The 20360-nt window shown below is 47.2% G+C and overlaps 1 protein-coding gene across 4 annotated transcripts in view; it reads right to left on the bottom strand.

Moving 5' to 3' along the window:
* Positions 1-20360, bottom strand: part of UBE3C (ubiquitin protein ligase E3C) — a 1218167-nt gene that overhangs the window by 360930 nt on the left and 836877 nt on the right. For all 4 annotated transcript variants that reach the window (XM_086941492.1, XM_086941495.1, XM_086941493.1 and 1 more), the window contains one exon: positions 12043-12140. In XM_086941492.1, coding sequence (XP_086797618.1) covers positions 12043-12140 — 98 coding nt within the window. The remainder of the gene's footprint in view (positions 1-12042; positions 12141-20360) is intronic.

The raw sequence follows: 20360 nt of genomic DNA, 5'->3' as shown, positions 1-20360 counted from the left end.
CATTATTAAAATAACAAAAGTAAAATGAACCAATAAAAAGTTTTATTAACAAGTCACATGACCTGTTATGCTTACGTTACGCGCTGCGCGCCGCGGATCACTTCCGGGTGCGCTAACGCGGCGTGTCATATAACGCATTACGCGACAACGTAGGTCAAGAATATAGTCAAAATGTCTCAACCAACCAGCGTTCGGAACACAACCCCTTTCAGCAGTCCAAAAAGTTCTGTAAAATGACAACAGAGGGGACAGGCAACAAGAACCATCAGTCAAAGAGGGGAGGGCAAGTTCTTCTCTACCGGGTCATGTTGGGGCGCTACCGGAACTGATCGAATTGGTAGTCTACAGTGTTTCTGGATGTTTCAGACTAAAGCTGGCGTCAGCATGAGAGCACTACCATCTCGTAGGTCCGTCGTGGCCATTCCACGAGCAAACATGGCAGCCGCTCCCCACCAGAAGCCTGCGGGAGTCGGGGGCCCCCAAGACTTTTGTAGAATCTTCACGGCTGAGGGGACGCTTTCGAGAATGGGACCCAAGCCCTATCAGGGAAGCGTCCGAGTTCCAAGGTGTCCCAGGGCCATTTTAGTGGACCACGCCCAAATCTGAAGAGCCGGCCGCCATTTTGAGAGTCCTGTGGCAGTCGCTTATCGTTGCATCGCAAGAGCGGGAGCAACTCAACTACATGGTGAGCGAGACGCTGTAGTTGCAAGAGCGGGCGGTAAACAGCTGAATGGCGGAAGAGGCACAGTGTAGCAAAAGCGGGCGGAATGGCAACTAAAACGGTAAAGGGGCGCCCCACTACAGCGTGTCTTCAGGTCAAACGGATTGTGGGACAAGGTCCAGAATAGAAGAGTCATCAAAAGGCAAAAAGTTCCGCCGGACCCCGGGAGCCGGCCGCCTATGTCGGGGGCGATCTCAGGCTACACCGGTGCTATAAGACTTGGGGAGGGGGTCGGAGCCAAGCGTCTTCTCCGAGTCCATGGCCATCACACCGCCCCTCGGGGGCCTCGGTCAAGCGGTTTAGGAAGGTACCATATAACATTGTTTTCAAATGCAGTCAGGTCCACAAACGACCCTCACTTACTTTGAGAATAGTGAAGCTGCAGGAGGTGGAAATAAGCTTCAGACAGTCTTACAAGCACTGCTTTTCTAAACATTTTTTGATTTTTTTGTATTTTTGCACAGTTTTATATTTTTTTTTTGTTTTTGATGGAGGGGAAACAACAAAGCACAGGCATTGAAAAAGGCTCAAACTCAGAACTCTGAACTATGGCACCCAACATCCAGGACTTGCCATCCGGATCTTGGCGCCTTGTGCTGCTTCCGACCTATTCACACATCGGTCCACTACTGACATCATCTCATAAACCAACGTAATGTAAATAGTTATTTAATAAAATGTTTTACCCTGTTACTTTGCTGGTGTGTTGTCTATATTTTTAATATTTGCATAGGGTTTGTCGTTATTTTGGGCGGGGTGGGTGACGGAGCCGAGCTGTCTTGCAGCCCTCATGGTGTGGAGCTCAGTTCATCTCACTATTTTCGTATTTCTCATGAAGGGTTGTTCCTAATATTTCTATTTTAGCGAGGTCAAAAAGAGATCCAATTAGTGGCCTACTGATTTTGCTCGATTAATTTTATTTTTTTTCACGATTTCTCACTATCTGCAAAGACTAAACAGAGTATTGCGACTTTGTGCTTGTTTGTAAATAGAGAATGAACCAAAGAGAATCAATTGTAAAACAGTAAATGCTTGGATAACAATCAATCAAATGGAGAGACAAGCAGGCACGAAGGATTACAACGGGGGCCTGCGTTAACTACCCTTCACTATCTGCAAAGAGAGAGTACTACTAAGAGAAAAGAGGGGGGGGCAGCGTTCAAAGCACATCAGCATGCATAAACACGAAAAAGTTTTTACCTATCACGTACTTGACATTTGACAGCTTTTGATATTTGCTATTAAAAAACCATTGAAATTCACAGAAAAAACCATAGGTTATAGTCCATATATAGTTAGGAATTTGCATTTACAAAACCTTGAAAATTCACTGAAAAAACCATTGGTTATAGAACATATATAGTTAGGAATTTGCATTTACAAAACCTTATATTACTCGCATAAAACCATTGAAATTCCATATATAGTTAGATGCGCTAACTATATATCGCGCACCCGCAATCCACTGCTGATGATGTCACATATTACATCATTCATGACATGGTTAGGTCTATGACCGCATATTTGATGAGCACCACTGGTATGTTTTAGATTGTAAATAGAGGTGTGCACGTAGCTTACAATTGTATACGTGTCTTTTCTATGTCTACACCTTGTGACTCACGTTAATGGGTGGAGCATCACTGGTAAAAAAATGGTTTAAATTTGTAGCTGACCTGGTGCGCGGTGTGTGACCAAGGGCACTAGTTGCTCGAAACGCGTAACCAGCGAGGTTCTTATTAAAGATCTCCTTAACTGCAAACCATTGGGTCCGTGTCTTCGTTTCCACAGCAGGAGTGTGGTTTACTTGAAGATTGTTCTGTTTATATATATATATATATATATATATATCTCCAGAGCCTGGCAGCCATTACAGATACACTTCAGATTACTGTTAACACCAGCACTGGTATACGGAAACGAATAGACGTACATTGCGACTGTAAAGGTACAATGTAGTGCTTTATTTATGCCTGGTCGTGCATTGTTCTCGAATCTCTAGATTGACAGATTTGTTTGTGAGACAAAGAAAGTGATTGCTCAGGGTCACACGGCGCTAGTGACTGCTCAAGGTTACACGGTACTAGTGACTGCTCAGGGTCACACGGTGCTAGTGACTGCTCAGGGTCACACGGTGCTTGCTCAGGGTCACAGGGTGCTAGTGACTGCTCAAGGTCACACGGTGCTAGTGGCTGCTCAGGGTCACACAGCGCTAGTGATTGCTCATGGTCACACGATGCTAGTGATTGCTCAGGGTCACACGGTGCTGCGAAGTCAAGTGTGAACAAATATATTTGAACCAAAATCTCCCGCTTGGACTGCCGACAGGCTCGCCTCCACCAACCAGTCCGATCCATGAAGCACCTCCAGGCGCTGGAACATGAACAGAAATATCTCCAAAATGAAGGCTACTCGCTCAAAGCCCCAATTTACAAACCTCTCCATGTCTCCGACAGACAGTCTCCACAGCCTCCAACCAACCTCAAAGTGAATACACCCCAGTATCCCTTCTGTTCACTGCACAGCCCCGTCCCCATGCTGATAACATTAACAAGCAACCCGCTATTACAATACCCGCTTGTGCATTTACTGTGCTTGTCGCACACACTCGTCTGTCTAGGTAAACAACTCCAGGAAGCCGATCCGGTTTACTGCTCACATTTAATGGCAGTGCCGCGTGATCCCAAATCCAGGGCGGTGGGATCGGGCTATAGATTCCAGATGCGCCTAGAGTCGATTCGACACATACTCTGAGCTACGTGAGAAGAGTTGTAATCTCGGCTTCCCTCTACACTAAACTGTGATTCTGGGCAAGTCACTTCCTACCCATGCACCCTTATCTTGTAAAAGCAGCACAGTTCAACAGACCCGAGTCAGACAGGTTATTCCTGAGTTTCAAAGCAAACAATGGCTTTATTTATGCTCTCTCTCGCCTAAAATTAACTGTTTTAATAGGAGTCAGTGGGGAAATATATACCCCTATTTTTATCGGCGCAGCTCTTACATCATCTGGAAGGTTCCAGATGGCTGCCTTTTTTCCTTCTACAGCCCCTCACCCTCACACACCCCCTCACCCTCACACCATCTCACCCTCACTCACCCTCACACTATCTCACCCTCACTCACCCTCACACCATCACCCTCACACCTCCTCACCCTCATCCCCCTCACCCTCACACACCCTCACCCACCCTCACACCCCCTCACACACCCTCACTCATCCTCACCCCCTCATCCTCACACACCCTCACTCACCCTCACACCCCCTCACAACCCCCTCACCCTCACACACCCTCACCCCCCCTCACCCTTGCACCCTCTCACCATCACCCTCCTCACACACCCTTACCCTCATCCCCTCACCCTCACACACCCTCAGTCACCCTCACACCCTCACCCTCACCCTCACACCCCCTAACCCTCACCCCCCCACACACCCTCACTCACCCTCACACACCCTCACACACCCTCACTCACCCTCACACACCCTCACACACCCTCACACACCCTCACCCTCACTCACCCTCACCCTCACACCCCCTCACCCTCACACCACTCAGTGCTACAACACATATTGTGTTACAATAGGTGTCACATTTGCAAAAGATTAAACTATTAGCATTGTAAATAACAAAGCTAATAATTTCGCTATTTTCAAAACAAGCACATAAATAAAAAATGTGTCCTTTACAATACCAATAGCTCAAACTTTCCTAATGCGAGACCTATTGCATTGCTGTGCTTCTCTCCCCTGCTGCACTCTCCTGCTCTCTAGAGATGTGGCCTAACGACCAGAGCTGCCATCTAAGTCACGTAAATACAAAACATGTTGCATTCCAAATGCTATAGGTGTCACATTTGCGAAAATTATAACTATTGGCGTTGTAAATGACAAAGCTATCAATTTAGCTATTTTAAAAACCAACAAATAAATAAAATATTTGTCATTTACAAGACCAATAGCTCCAACTTTTCTAATGCGAGACCTATTGCATTTCCAATGCTTGTTTATACTTGCCTCTATAGTGGCTGCATTTTTGATTGATAGAAAGCCTCGGCAACAACTGCCTGGAGAGAGTTTGATGTTCCATCTTTCCTCCTATTCAGTCAGCGACATCAATGTTAAAACCTTCCAACTGCAGTTGCATAATTTACTAGCTAAAACACTGCTCTGTCTTCACTTTCAGCACAATCCTACAATCTCAGCGTATGAATGTATATTTGGTTCACTAACCATCCAATGTTTTTCGAAAGATTTGAAATCTCCAGCTGTACCTCCCTGAATGCAGTATAACCATAATACATGTGTCGCTTGTTTTTATTTCACATCATGCAACTCACTCTTAAGATCAATAAATAAGGTTGATGGAGCGTGGCCTGCCAAAGTAGAGATTCCGCAGGATGCCCGCGAGCTTCCAGGCTGCCAGTGAACATTCTATATCATCCAAGCCGCAGAGCAGTCCCACTGCAACTTGAATCAGGCCCATCTGCCCCTTCCCACTCTGTTGGGGCTCGCTCCAGCACCAATGGTCGTCTGCTGCTGATGTCGTCTGCTGCTGATAGCCATTACACTCTGCTCCCGTGGCATCCCACCTAGTGCTGGGCCGCAAGTCAGAGAGGTTGTAGGGAGCAGGCCACATATGTCACTTGCGCGAGGAGGGGCCATCGCTGCTTTTCATGATAGATTAAGGCTGACTTCACGGGCCAGCTTGTTTGGGTTGAACTGCTGTGTGGGCTCCTTCCTAGAAAAGTGTGCGGAGCAATCACCGATAAACCGCCCGGTCACCTCACCCACTGATGTACGACCGCACAAAATGCAGTGTCTAGCAAGCCATGTGGTGCATTCTTCCTGCCATTCGTTGTGACATTGTGCTGCGTGATGTTTGCCTTTCAGTGCAAACAGTATTTATGGAGGTTCTTACGTACCCCAGGGCCACCTCTGGCCCACCGCTCCTAGCTTCTTTGATGGATTACGTTTGGAGATATAGCAATTTTTATTTTAAAAAAATCTTGCTCATGCACTGAGAATCTTCATCGTGGTGGGCCGTAGTGCCGAAGAACAGTTATCAGTAAATAAGTTCAGGAAGTACGGCCACAACGTGCATGTGCGGGCTCGCTCCCAGGTACTTTTGTGTGGCCGTTCTGTGCCTTGCCACTGGCCCAGCCTCCAGGAGTGCCTCATTCTGAGGTTTTCTGCGCATGCGCAAACTTGCTCCCAGGTACTTCTGTGTGCCCATTTTGTGCCTTGCCACATGGTCACTGGCCGGGCTCTACGATTGCCTCAATCTGAAGTGTTCGGCGCATGTGCAGGCTTGCTCCCAGGTACTTCGGTGTGCCTTTTCTGTGACTTACTGCACACTGGCTCAGCTTCCACTAGAACCCCACCCAAGAGCCTTCCTAGATATTCCAACATCCATTCATTCATTATTTTCTGTGAGTCCCTGAGCAATATTTTGCACCCATGGGCTGTGTCTGGTTACAGGCGTGTTTTTGCCAAATCAGAGTAACAGAAAGGCCCTTGTTACAGTACTTAATTTGCAAAAAAACAAGAGCGGGAGCTGAAAGTTTTTCTTCGAGCCAAAGTGCTGCTGAATGCTGTGCTCCTGTGGTTCCTGTCTTTTTATATATCACCCCTTATCCGGTGTGTGATAAGCAGTGCGTCCTTCAATAAAGAAATAATGTAATGACCCGTCCGTACCACTGACATTCTAGTTTGTGTAATATGGCCCTGTATTGCCTTCGCTGGGTTATAATGACATCAGAACTCTTAAATGGCAATACTGGACCATATTACACAGTTGCTCATTAAGTTTACTCTCCATTGATATTATTAAGCATTGTTCCAGAATGTAACACCAACCCATCTGGTGTTGTCACACTAAACACAAAGTATTTCCACATTCTTCTTCTTTATTGCGTTAATGTTGCCCGTTTATCTGCCAAGTTGCAGACAGAAGAGGTACATATAGAGCCCCACCCGCTCTAGCTGCTAAAGTGGGGGTTCACAATGTCAATACAATAGATCTATGATCTGTGGCTCGGAAGCTGGGGCCTGGCCTTTGGGAATGCTGCCCACCGGTTATTCGCAGCTGTCTCTCCAGTCTCCTTGTAACCCTGCCCCTCCTTTCACCAGAGGCTCTCTGTTTCTAACCTGGTCAATTATTTCATCTCAGCCTTTCAGTCTATCCTTGTGGCACTCCCCACCACCACTCTAGGCTGTCTCTGTGCTCTCCTAGTCACCCTGCCCCTTCCTTCACTTTAGTCTCTGCTTCTTACCGGTCTCCTCCATTCACTTCACCCCTTCAGTCTCCCCTAATATCCCTCCCCATGGGCTGTCCCACCCTCTCCGAGTCACTCCATTCCTCCTTTCACCAGAAGCTTCTGAGTGGACTCCTCCTGCCACTGTCTTCTAGTGGTACTGCCATCCTGTACTACACGGGCTATCTGTCCCTCCTTTCAGCAGAGGCTGTCTTTTTCTCAACCAGTCACTCATTTCATCTCAGTCTTTCAGTCTCTCATGGTGAGGATGGGGATGGAAGAAAGACTTGAGGGGACACCAGGGAGGAATAAAGTGATAACATTTGTGAACCTGCATCATTCCAGTGCAGAGAAGCAAGGTGACTGTCCGCCTTCACCAGCTGGCATCTCATCGTCCCAGTGCAACGAGTCAGTGTGACTGGCTGCCTTCAGCAAATGGCATCTCATCGTGCCAGTGCAGTGAAGCAGAGTGACTAGCTGACTTCAGCAGCTGGCTGCCTCACACACACACACACACACACACACACACACACACACACACACACACACACAACCACACACACACACACACAACCACAACCACACACACTCAACCACAACCACACACACAACACACACACACAACCACGCACACAACACACACAACCACACACACACAACCAGACACATAACGACACACACAACTACAACCACACAAAGACAATCACACACACAACCACACACACAACCGCATACACACTACCACAACCACACACACACTACCACAACCACACACAATAACCACACAAACAATAACCACACACACAACCACACACCAACCACACACACAACCACATATACAAACACACACACAACCACACCGTCAGTGCACACTTTCACCGGGCATAAACACCACCAGCCGCCAGGGCACGCTTCCACCAGGAACACACCACCAGACGTCAGTGCATGCTTTCACCAGGCACACACACACCACCGGCCGTCAGTGCACACTTTCACCAGGCACACACACACCACCAGCCGGCAGTGCACGCTTTCACCAGGCACACACCACAAGCCGTCAGTGCATGCTTTCACCAGGCACACACACCACCAGCCGTCAGTGCACAATTTCCACAGGCACACACACCACCAGCCACCAATACACACATCAATTGTTAACGCATCCACAATTAACTATTGTAGCAATCGCAGTATGGCGCACATTACTTTTAAACATATTTATCTAAAGCGCAGCATGCCACCATTGCTAACAAAATAAATACACATGTTTTTGGACTACAATTTATAGACTTTTGTTGCAATTGGTGTCGCAATATTTAGCAATGCCAATAGCTCAAACTTAATTAATGCAAGACCTATTGCATTGCAAATGCTTGTTAGATGTAGAAAAGAGTCAATTTCACAGAAAGGGAGGTGGGAGGGTCAGTAAGGAATCTGTGGTTAGTTACAGAGCATTTCTGAAAGTAAGTAATTCGTTTTTCTGATGGATACTGTATAAGGGTGTGGCCCAACGGCTAGAGTGGTCGACCTCGAAGCTGGGGAACCGGGACGGCGTCTCAGTAGGGTCACCCAACATTCTGTGATTCTGGGACAATCACTTAATCTCCCCGAGCCCAACAAAATGAATGTGTTATCTGTAACACCACTAGTGCTCATGTAAATTGCTCTGATACCTTCGGGTCAAGTTCGCGCTATATAAAACTCCCAAAAAAACACAGATTGCCCACCTTTTGAATAGATACCAAAGCAGGTGGTGATTTATGGAATGGCTCAGATCAAAAAGTTTAACAGGACTCTTCTCCGCTATCCAGCAGGGAACGTGAACCTATGCCCTTGTACCAGCCTGGCAGATGAATAAGATAGGTACCTTCATATGCAAGTGCAGTAGTAGGACCCTTTGCTCTAGTGGAATGAGCCCACAGATCTTCCAGAGGCTGTTTCCTAGCTACTCCATAGCAGATCTTGATGCGAAGCACAACCCATCTAGAAATGGTCAATTTCTGAACTGCTTTGCCATTCTTCGTCCCTGAGAACAAAGAGCTGATTGTCAACAGATGATCCTTGTTGCGATCAATATTAAAGCTCAGGGCTCTCTTTGGGTCCAAATGATGCAGTATGCCTTCATCCTTGCATGTATGAGGTGAGGCAAAGAACTTCTCTAAGGTAATAGGCTGCCTGATATGAAAAGTCATCACAACTTTTGAGAGAAATGCTGCCCTAGTACTCAGCACTAGTTTGTCCAGAAAAAAAATGGTTTACAGTTGCTGGACAGATAATGCTTGCAACTAACTCATATAACAAGCTAAAGTAATCACTACGAGTAACACCGCCTTAAGGGTTAATAACCTTAGGTGGCAGCTACCTTGCACGTTGCTTCAAGTGGGTGCACACCAAGAATGTGAGTACCAAATGCAGGTCCCACTAAGGTATCATAAAATGTTGTGGAGGAAACATGTGGGTCAGCTCTTTTAGAAAGCGCATCACAACATGCGATTTAAACCAAGATGGTTGATCAGGCAATCTTAAAAAAGTTTTTTTAAAGTAGATAAGGCCAACAAGTTATCTTTAACAGTAGATATAGCAAGACCTTGATGGGTGGCTAAAGTTAAGGAAAAAATGAAAACATCAGATAACTGGGTTTTTCAGAAAGTTTGATATGTTGAGAAAAACACCAAACAAGAACCCTCTACCAGAGTCCAGCATAAATGGTTTTGGAGGATGGATGCCTTGCTGATACAATTACTACCTTGAGAGGAAGACTGAAGGAAGTTAACTGTCAGTTACTACAGGACACAGTACTGTTCTTATTACATCCATTTTGCTGCTGGGAACCTGGAATGCCAATGAATTTGGTATGCTTCTTCAGGATTTTTAAAAAGAACCCCTGTGGGGAGTTGGCAACAATAAATCAGCATTGGATTGATAGAAGGAAATACCAATGTGGTAAACAAGTTAATTACTTGAATAAAAGGTCTGAGGAATGAACAAAGCTAAATAAAGAAACATATTGAGAAGTGGTATGTCCTGTATTTTTAAGAAAATCTCTGTGTAGTACCCAAGGTATTACCAACAATCTTGTTAACCTGTTCAAAGGAGACAGTATTGTGCTGCCATGGGAAGGTCATGCCAGAAAATGTAACTAATGTATTTAATTGCGTGACCCAGTTGCTGATCACAAAAGAGCAAAGACTGTGGTCTATGTAAACTTAATCAATTTCTTAGAGATGTTTCTACACACACAACCTAAAATAAGTTAACTAAACTAAGTGTGTGTATCAGGGGTGAAATGGATTAAAGAATTGCTATGAAACACAAGACTAAGGGCATTATTCACCAACTTACACAAAAGTGTGAGTTTATCTTTGAGAATCAGGCACAAGGTGTGCTGATACTTGGAGCTCGGTCTTGGGAAAGGAGCAGAGACTAATAGTGTGTCACAGTGGGTAGCTCTGTGGCTCTTTCTTTTGATGCAAATACTAGACCCACTAAAGAATATCTTTAAGGAAAGAAGTGACACTCTGCATATGACAAGAAGATATGCATTACTAAAAGGGTATCGAGAATATTTTTAAAAAAAGTAAATGAATAGTAAAAGAGGTGGCAAGAAGGACTCCGGATGGCTAAGTGTAGAGCCATCTGTTCAATGTGCAGTAAAATATAGGGGAGAAGGTGCTCAAAAAACCTTGGTCTAAATAAACATTTCCAAAGAGTATGACAAGGTTGAGGTGAAAAGTGTGGGCATAGCAGGAGATGTTTAACTAGCAGTAAAAGGGAAGATGTCTTTCCACTGCATAAATTATTGGGCAGTCCTTAGCTAGAACTGTCCAGTTGTGAATGGCACACCCCAAAAGGAAGACAACAGATCCAAGGCAAACAAATGTACAACTGCCAAAGCCGTTAAGGTCTGCATGACAAAAAAGCAGCTTACATTTGAACAGTATGAACAAGAGGAGAGTCATTACAGGAACCTTTGAATACCTCATGAATGAAAATATAGGAGAACTCTAAAAATCAGGGATTGGAGGGGAACAACTGAATAGCTCAGGAATGTTCAATTCCATCTCCAAATACACTCAATTCAACAATAGTCAAATTATTCTCAGTCACCAACGCAATTCAACATATATAGCATTTCGGATTTGGGTCAGTTACAAAATTATCCTCATGCACTCGCCATCTTGCACACCTTCACTGGCAAATGGCCCCAAATTTCCAGTCAGAGTTCAGCTAAATGAGAAGAGAAGTTGGGCTCTGACTGGAGATTTGGGGCTATTTGCCAGTGAAGGTGTGCAATATGGCCACTACGTAAGGATATCTGTTGAATTGTGTTGGTGATTCAGAGAAGAATAATTCAAGTAGTGTTGAATTGAGGATACTTGAAGACTGAATCATACCAGATAAACCAGAACTCATATCATGTTAGAACCCTGAGGAAATGGCAGGACGCCATGAAACATGTGCTGGCTCAGCTCAGCTATAAACTGTATCTGATAAAATACAGTCAAGGATCTCAGTTTCACTGATGACGACACTTAAAAAGGGTCACAATAATAACAAATTAAATGGAGTTAAATCTACATAAGATCTTCAAATTTCAACTTGGAAGGTATCTCTCTTTTGGCAATTGTTCAATGTGTAATAGGTTTATGATGTTAAATATATTTGTTATATCTATATATTTTGTATACTAAAGACTGGTTTAATTATGTATTATTCATTTAATTGTTATGTCTCTTATTCTAGAAATGTAAGAGTATATTGGTTTAGGAGTACTGAGAAACTGCTCCATTTTTGTTAAGAGCTAATCTATTTTGTAGCAGGTTTCCTGCGCTATAGTGACCTTTACTGCTTCTTGAACCATGATCCTTTTTTTATAAACAGACAAAACAGACTAGGTAATAAAATAAAAATATTAAATATTTTGAAAAATGGCCTGATCAGACGAGAATAAAAACGGGGACTTCAAGAAACTACTTCAAAATACTTTCAAGATATTAAATGTATTTGGTAATCACACAGCATTAAACCAATTCAGCACATTTAACATATATTTTGGTACCTACCTTTACCCTTTCTTCAAAAGGAACCACAAAAGGTAATTCAGTCAAAATTGCAAGCTGTCTCTCCTCAGAAACGGACAAGGGTGCTGGCTCCATACCAACTGAAACAGAGACAATTTGGCACTTTGGAATATAGCTTTTATATGTTATACATATAGAACAGCAACATCTCAAACGAAAATGTAACACAAAGTGGCTTTGAGAACAATCTAGAGCATTTTTAAACAGTGTTGATGGAACCATTTTCAAAGTGGGGGTGCTACCATCAATGTTACATCACTGAAGTTCTAGGGATTGTCAAAAATCCAAGTGTCACACAAACAACAAGTACAAGTATAGCAAATGAGTCACACCAATTCAGCAGGATAGTGGTAAGGGTTTAGCATGTAGCTGGTGGCACATTTCGAAGCACACTTTCACAAATCTATTACTAAAGCTAGGTGTGGTAGCACACTACCATTTACAGGAAGCACATTTTCCATTGAAAGGCCAACAAAAGTCGCAGTCATGGAGATTTATTAATAAAACTACATAGCACACAAATTATAGCGTGAGAAAATCATGTTTCAGTAAATATTTTTCATTTGCACATCACCAAGTAAAAGATAAGGTTTTGATCCTATTAAAATCGTTGTTTCCATCACACTTCAGAATTACAACAAAAGAAAATGATTGATTTGAACTTTCCCAGCTGCAGCTCTATTTTTAAATATCAGTACAGTTCATTTACAGGTATTTAGATGTTGCGTTTTAGTAAAAAGAAAATGACATCCTAAAACCTTTTCTTTCACTCTTCCTGTATCCAAGCAAGATTGTCATATAGTTCACTTTACAAAATACCCTAACTTTGCACTCAGGGAAAGAAACTAAATGCCAATATGCATGCCAAAAGAATAAGCAGCAATTTTCAGAATACATAGCGTGACGTTTAACCTCTGTCTTGAACACTAGCAAATGTGACAAGATACAATCAAAATTTACAAGCATTGTTATAGCTCATTCGCTGTCTGAACTACAGCATGTCTATTGTGGGAGTGCTGCAGCACACCTACTTGCAGGAACTTACAGGTACATGCATTAATATTGCATTTTGCGATTCCTTAATTGCGAAAAATAAGGAATCGCAATTAAGGAATTGCAAAATGCAATGCATCAAGAAATCGCTAAATAAATTGTGATTTCTTTTTTTTTTTTTTTTTTTTAATTTTTTAAAACCTTTATTGTAAAAGCACACAGCAATTCAGCCTAACATCCCGGAGGCAAGGCAGCATAGTATAGAACGGTCATAGTGCTTAGCGATTCACGTCAGGACAATGCAGGTTGTTTTATTATTTTTTTTAGAACAAAAACCTAAACAAAGCGCCCAAGGGCGCGAAAAAGGCAATGGAAATGAAGAAGACCACTAGTCGGTAGGAGGCGGAAGGAGCTGGGGAAGTTGTAGAAAGAGCTGAGACAGAATGTAGCAAAAGCAGGGGGGGGGGGGGAAGGAAGAACAGGAGAATCAGTACAGGAATAACATAGCTGTCGTCAACGTCTATGGTGACAAGCGTTCATCTCGTGGCAACGGTGCAGGTGGTAAACACAAGTCCCCTCTATAGGCATTCCAGGCACCCCATACCTTGTTCCACGTCTGAGGCCGCCCCCTGGCAGTATACACAGTCTTTTCGCGCAACATACACCAGTCCATGTTGGCCTTCCATTGTACCACCAGGGGGGCCACATTAGAACCCCACCTTTGCGCTATGTCCCGTTTAGCGACCATATTGCCCAGTGTGGCCCATCGGATCTGCGCCGTGTCATAGTCATTAGGCTCCCAAACATTCAGGAGGCACCTACGCGCCTCCGCCGCTAATTCCACTCCAGTCACTTCCCGCATCACTCTATGAACCCTCTCCCAATAAGGGGCAATAACGGGGCACTCCCACAGTATATGAAGAAAGGTGGCAAGGGCTCCGCAGCCACGGCGGCAGAGGCCATCCGGCGAGAAGCCCATGTGCACAAGCCTGGGGCCGGTGACATACACTCGGTGAAGGATTTTAAACTGGACCAATCTCAGACGCGAGGAAATGGCTACCTCCTTAGGGGAGGAAACAGCACTCTGCCAGTCCTCATCGTCCAGTTCCAGCCCATCGGCCACCCACTGTTCCCTCAAGCGCTGGAGGAGGTCCGCCTGAACGTTGATTAGTTTCTTGTAGGACAGAGAGATGGCGCTATCAGGCATATGCCCGTCCAACACCCTGTCCTCCAAAGGGGAACTCTCGGGGATGTCGCCCTCCTCCGGCCTTGCGGCAGTTATTGCGTGCTGCAACTGGGCGTAGCGGAAAAACTCCGTAGCACTCAATTTATACTCCGCCTGCAGCTGTGGGAAAGTCTTGACCACCCCCCTGGAGAGCATGTCCTCAACCCTCGAGATGCCTATGAGATCCCACTTCTCAAAGCCCTTGGTGTGCCAAAGCTTGCCCAAAATGTCGGAATCAAAGAGAGGGGTAAATCTCGTCAGCCTGCCCTGCCAGCCCTGTATCTTAGTGACCGTCCGCCACGTATGGACCGCCGCCTTGGTCGGGCCGGTGAGGTTACGATCAAAGGATCTAGAATATAGGGCGCGATAGTAATTGCCTCCGTGTAAAAGCCAGCGGTCCATGGCATAACCGGGGTTGTCCACGGGACCGTAAAAACCATGATTGATGGCGGTAAGTTGAGAGGCCCAGTAGTATCTCCGCACGTCTGGTAGCGCAATGCCCCCATCATACCATGGCATGGTGAGCTTCCGAACAGCGACACGGGGTCGTCCGTCCCAAAGAAGGGCACGCTGCAGACTCTCGACCTCCCTGAAGTAGCGGGCCGGGACAAGGTCCTGAGTATTCTGCAAGGCATACAGGAACCTGGGCAGGGACATCATTTTAAACAACGCCGCCCGGCCCAGCAACGAGAGAGGGAGCTTACGCCAACTCTCCACGTCCCGCCGCAAACGGTGGAGCGGGGGGAGCAAGTTGTGGTCATACCTTGCCTTAGGGTTATGTGAAATGTAAATCCCCAAGTACTTAAAGCCTTGTCCCGCCAGTTGGATATTACAGCCTCTGGGAAGGCGCGGCGTGTCGCCTTTGAGGATGTAAAGGGAGGATTTGGCCCAGTTAATAATCAGGCCGGAGTAACGCCCAAACAGCCTGAGCACATCGCACACCACGATAAGCGACTTGCAAGGGGAGGTGAGATACAGCAGGATGTCGTCCGCGTACAGGGAGACCCTGTCCTCAAAGCCCGGGGCCCAGGAGATCCCGTGCAAGTCAGGGTGCGAGCGCAGCATCGCCGCGAGGGGCTCCAGAGCCAGCGCAAACAGGAGCGGAGACAAGGGACAGCCCTGTCTGGTGCCTCGCTGAAGTGCGAAGGGAGCAGACATACGACCGTTCACCGTAACAGCAGCCAAGGGGCTAGAATAAAGAAGTTGCACCCAGCCCAGGAAGCCCGGCCCAAAACCAAGTTTCGTCAAGACTGCCCACAAATAATTCCATTCCAAGGAATCAAAAGCCATTGTGGCATCAAGGGAGGCCAGCACCGCCGGTTCAGTGAGGGCGTGAACTCTGGCCATAACGCCGTGCAAGCGTCTCAGGTTAAGGGCAGTATTGCGGCGGGGTATAAAACCGGACTGATCCGGGTGCACCAGGTCGCTAATAACCCCGACCAGTCGATTAGCCAACAGTTTGGCCAGGATCTTGGGTTCGGCGTTGAGGAGGGAAATAGGGCGGTAGGACCTACAAACATCCCGCGGCTTGCCATCCTTGTGAATAACCACAATAGTGGCCAGTCGCTGGTCCAGGGGGAAGACGCCATCCTCACGGGCACGGAGGAACATGTCTTTCAAGTGAGGAGAGATCACGTCCGGCCGGATCTTATATAGTTCAACCGGTATGCCATTGGGTCCGGTTGCTTTACCCGTACGCAAAGCGCGGATCGCCAAGGCGATCTCGTCCGCAGTGATGTCCCGGTCAATATCCACCCTGTCCTCCTCAGAGAGGCAAGGAAGGTCTATTGCAGAGAGGAATTCAGCCGAGTCGGCCTCGGAGCGGTCCGACCCGGAGGTGTAGACCCCCCGGAAATAGTCAGCAAAGGACTCGGCGATGGCGCTCGGATCAGTAACCACCACTCCGTCCTCGCACAGGATCTCCGGAACCACTCGGCTCGCCATCTCCCGCCTGTCCAGCCAGGCCAGCAATTTGCCAGCCTTGTCCCCGACGTCATAAATGCGGCCTTGCTGCTCTTTCGCTAAGAGCAGAGCTGCATTCGTAGCAAGATCGTGATACTCCGATTGCTTCAGAGAGAGTTCATGCAGGAGGGCGGGTTCGGGCTCGGGCCCCAGACGGGACTCGAGGTCCAAGACCTCCTCCTCAACTTGCAGGAGATCCGCATCACGAGTTCTTTTGGCCGCCGCGATAAGAGCCAAGGCCTCACCCCGCAACACCGTTTTGAAGGCCTCCCAAAGGGTGACCGCAGAGCCCACTGAGCCAGTATTTTCTGTAAAGTATAAGGCGATGGCCTTGGCCAGCAGCGCTCGCATGTTGTGGTTGCGGAAATACCAGGGATTTACGGCTGCCGGGCGGCTGGACAAAAGGACACCGAAGTCAAAGGAGATCCACAACGGCGAGTGGTCGGAAATGCCTCTTGCCAAAAAACGCGCCTCAGAAATGGCAGGCGATTGCGCCGCCAGAGTGAGGACATAGTCCAAGCGGGACAGACTTCCATGGGCACCGGAGAGGAACGAAAACTGGCGAAGCGCCGGATGTAAAAGTCGCCAACAGTCCACCAGACCCATAGAATCAAGGAAGGTCGGCAGCCACGTTTGGGAACCCGGGAGGTCTCTCGGCGGCTGACGATCCAGGGTACCAGAGCAGACTGAATTGAAGTCCCCCCCTAGGATCAGCAGGCCCGAGGGCAGAGACAAAATGGCGCCACCAAGGTCCCGGAAGGTGCTAGACTGGAGACCAGGGGGAACATAAACCGACAACAGGGCCAGAGAACGCCCCTCCCACCTCCCCGCCACAGCTGCGTAACGCCCCCTATCATCTAGCAGGGTGACGTCTATCTCAAGCGGAAGGGACGCACGTACAAGGACGCCCGCCCCCCGGGAGCCCGAAGAGAACCCAGAGTGGGCGACCATTTTATAACCCCTACGATTCAGGGCCCTACAAGAGTTGCCCACTAAGTGCGTTTCCTGCAGTAAAACTACATCAGGCATGTTTCTTTTTATCAGCTGGAGCACCACCCCTCTCTTGACCCTATCACCTAATCCATTGACATTCCAGCTAAGCACTTTTAGTTTCCTACCCCCCCATCCCCAAGCAACCCGCCCCACCCGACTCCGTTCGACCCGGTCACACATTGTTCAACAAAACACACAGTCCATTGCCTCAAAGAAGAAAAAGAAATAGAACAAACAAGGAACAAACCCCGCAAAATTGCACCCCCCACCCTGCACCCCTGCATGTGACTAAAAAGCCCCCCCAACCAGCAGTGTGCCTGTCGCCCCATAACTACTCTACAAAAAGACACCCAGGGGAGTAAGGACTCTCCGCGAACTCCTCCCGCCACCCTCCATGTACTGACAGAAAAGACATTACGGCAATTAAGAGCGACATTGGACAGCCCCCGAGGCAAGCAAGAGAGTCATTTAGTCACCCATTACAGAACCAAGTCTCATGGGTCCGGGCCGCCAGCCGCGCCACCCTCGTGGTCCTCCTGTGCTTCTCGGCGCGGTGGTAGAGTGTCCATCCAGTCACTGACGTTCTCGGCGAAGTCGAAGAACAGGGCACGGCCCTCGTATTCGATCCGGAGCTTAGCAGGGAACATCATAGAATACTTAAGGCCCAGGTCCCGTAGCCGTCGCTTCACCCCAGAATAGCTTTGGCGCTGTCTCTGCACTGTCCTGGTGAAATCCGGGTAGAAATGGACATCAGCGTTCTGAAATTTAAGAGGGCCATGGCGCCTGGAGGCCTGCAGGATGGCATCCCTGTCGCGAAAGTTAAGCAGCCGGGCCACGATGGGTCTAGGCGCCACGCCAGTCTTCGGCGGGCCACCCGGTATCCGGTGGGCACGCTCCACCGAGAAAAAGTTACTGAGGCCAGGCGGGGCAAGATGTGTTCTGATCAAATCTTCAACGAGGAGGTCCGTCGCCGCCTCCTCCGAACCCTCCGGCACGCCGACAATGCGGACGTTCTGCCGCCTGGCCCGGCTTTCGAAGTCATCCAGCCGCTTCGCGAAGTACTCCGCCGTCCTCTGCAGGTTCCGGACCTCCGTTTGCATGTCCGAAACGTCTTCTGTGAGGCTGGCCGTCTTAATGTCCAGATTCTTGACCCTGTCATTAGTCTTGCCCAGGTCGGCTCTGATGAGGGACAGATCAACGGCCATGCCATCCACCTTGTGGGTGAGGACTTCATGCTGTTGCTGCATGTCTGCCCGGAAACTAGCGATGGCTCCCAAAATGTCGGTCAAAGTGGGCTCAGAGCCGTCCGACGAGCCCGAGTGTGGGATGCCCTTGGCAGAGGGACCTGTGGCAGGCGGTGTTTTCAGCTGAGTGTAGCGCTCAATCCGATTCTGCTGTTGTTGTTGCGGTTTATTGCGCCCTCCTCTAGTAGACGGCTTGTCGAGGTCCCCCTTGCCCGCCATGTTAGGTCTCAAAGAACAAAGGGCTATGCCAGGCGAGTCCAAGCCCAGAAACCCGGAATGGTGTCCGGGACGTCAGCGGGAGACAGGTTCAGGTGCGCTTCGCCGTCCAACTAGCACCGCTGTCAGCACCCTTCTCCGGTGACGAAAGCAGGCTGGCACTCCGCCGTTCAGCGAGACGTAATAGCGGAGTCCGCAGAGACAATGGCACCGAGCTGGCACGGAGTCCCACTCGACGTAGCTCCGCGTAGGAGACACCGATTTGAGTTCTGAAAACGGTGTTCGCCTCAGGTAGCCACCAGCAACGAGTATCCACCCTCGTGGATCAGGATTACGGGCAGGATAGTTGCGGAGGATCGGAAGGTCCGCGGAGCTCCGAGCTTACGCGGCCATCTTGGTTGCCCGCGAAGCTCCTCCTCAAAATTGTGATTTCTTAATATTCCTTAATTGCGCTTCACATTTTGCGAATCGCAATTAAGGAAAACAAATTGCGATTCGCAAAATGAAAATCGCAAAATGTTAATGCCTTCCCATTGATTCCTATGGAACTTTTGGCCCATAGGAATCAATGGGAAGGCATTAACATTTTGCGATTTTCATTTTGCGAATCGCAATTTGTTAATGCATTTCAAGGGTGCTGAGGGGGGTCCAAAGGACCCCCCCCCGCACCCTTGAAATGTTTTTGTAAGTGCAAGTTTCACACACACATGTCCAAAGGACATGTGTGTGTGTAACATGACACTTTCAAAAATGCATTTTTGGGCATTTTTGAAAGATTTCGCAAATTAACACGAGGTTCAACCTCGTGTTAATTTGCTCCCCCTATTTGCGAATTCGCAATTTTTTAAACATTCATGCATTGCATTTAAGGAATCGCAAAAATGCGATTCCTTAAATGCAATCGCATTTTCTGAAATCGCAAAAAATAGCGATTTCATGTACTTTTGGATTGAAGCATCCCAAATAGTGATTTTGGACTCGCAAACGGCCGAATTTTGAGATTCGCACCGTTTGCGACTCCAAAATCGCTTGATGCATGTGGCTATATGTTGTTAAAGAGGAAAAATTAGAAATTTCAATGTTTCAATCTAAAAAAAAACATGCTACAAAAAACATGCTTGGTGAAGTTTTTCAGGCATGTTCTTACTGTTGTTTATGATTATATATCTGTAGAAATACCGTGTTGCAATTACAGCTGCGTTCATTTCATCACAGGCTAAAGTCAACACACGAATAAGGAATCATGGGCAAAAAGTTCATTCTGTTTTTTTCTGCAGGCCGGCACTGAAATACCATCATGGCTATAAAGATGTCAAACCCAGTCACAGTTTCAGCGAGTGGCACGCATTTATGGCTGCATGCTCAATTCTGGCCATACCATATTACAGAACATACTGTTTAAACTAGGAAATTGTGCTCTGTAAATAAGTGTTTGACACTTTCCCTGTAGCAGGAGACTGGTAGTAATGTGTCTTAACTCAGAGAGTCGTAGTCGGTGCGTGCCAATGTTAAAGAATCATTTTTCATTTGATAGCTAATTGAGCAGAAGAAGAACAAATTAGAAGAGTGTATCGTAAATAAAATTATGTAGCTGGTTTTGGCGGTGCGCAGTTAATATGTTTAATATGAAGGATATTCTATGTTGACGAAGCTGTGCGCTCAGCACA

The sequence above is a fragment of the Lissotriton vulgaris genome, chromosome 10 (assembly GCF_964263255.1).
Source record: "Lissotriton vulgaris chromosome 10, aLisVul1.2, whole genome shotgun sequence".
Lineage (NCBI taxonomy): Eukaryota > Metazoa > Chordata > Amphibia > Caudata > Salamandridae > Lissotriton > Lissotriton vulgaris.
The sequence above is the reverse complement of the archived record's forward strand: the minus strand, read 5'-3'. Positions and strand labels throughout refer to the sequence as shown.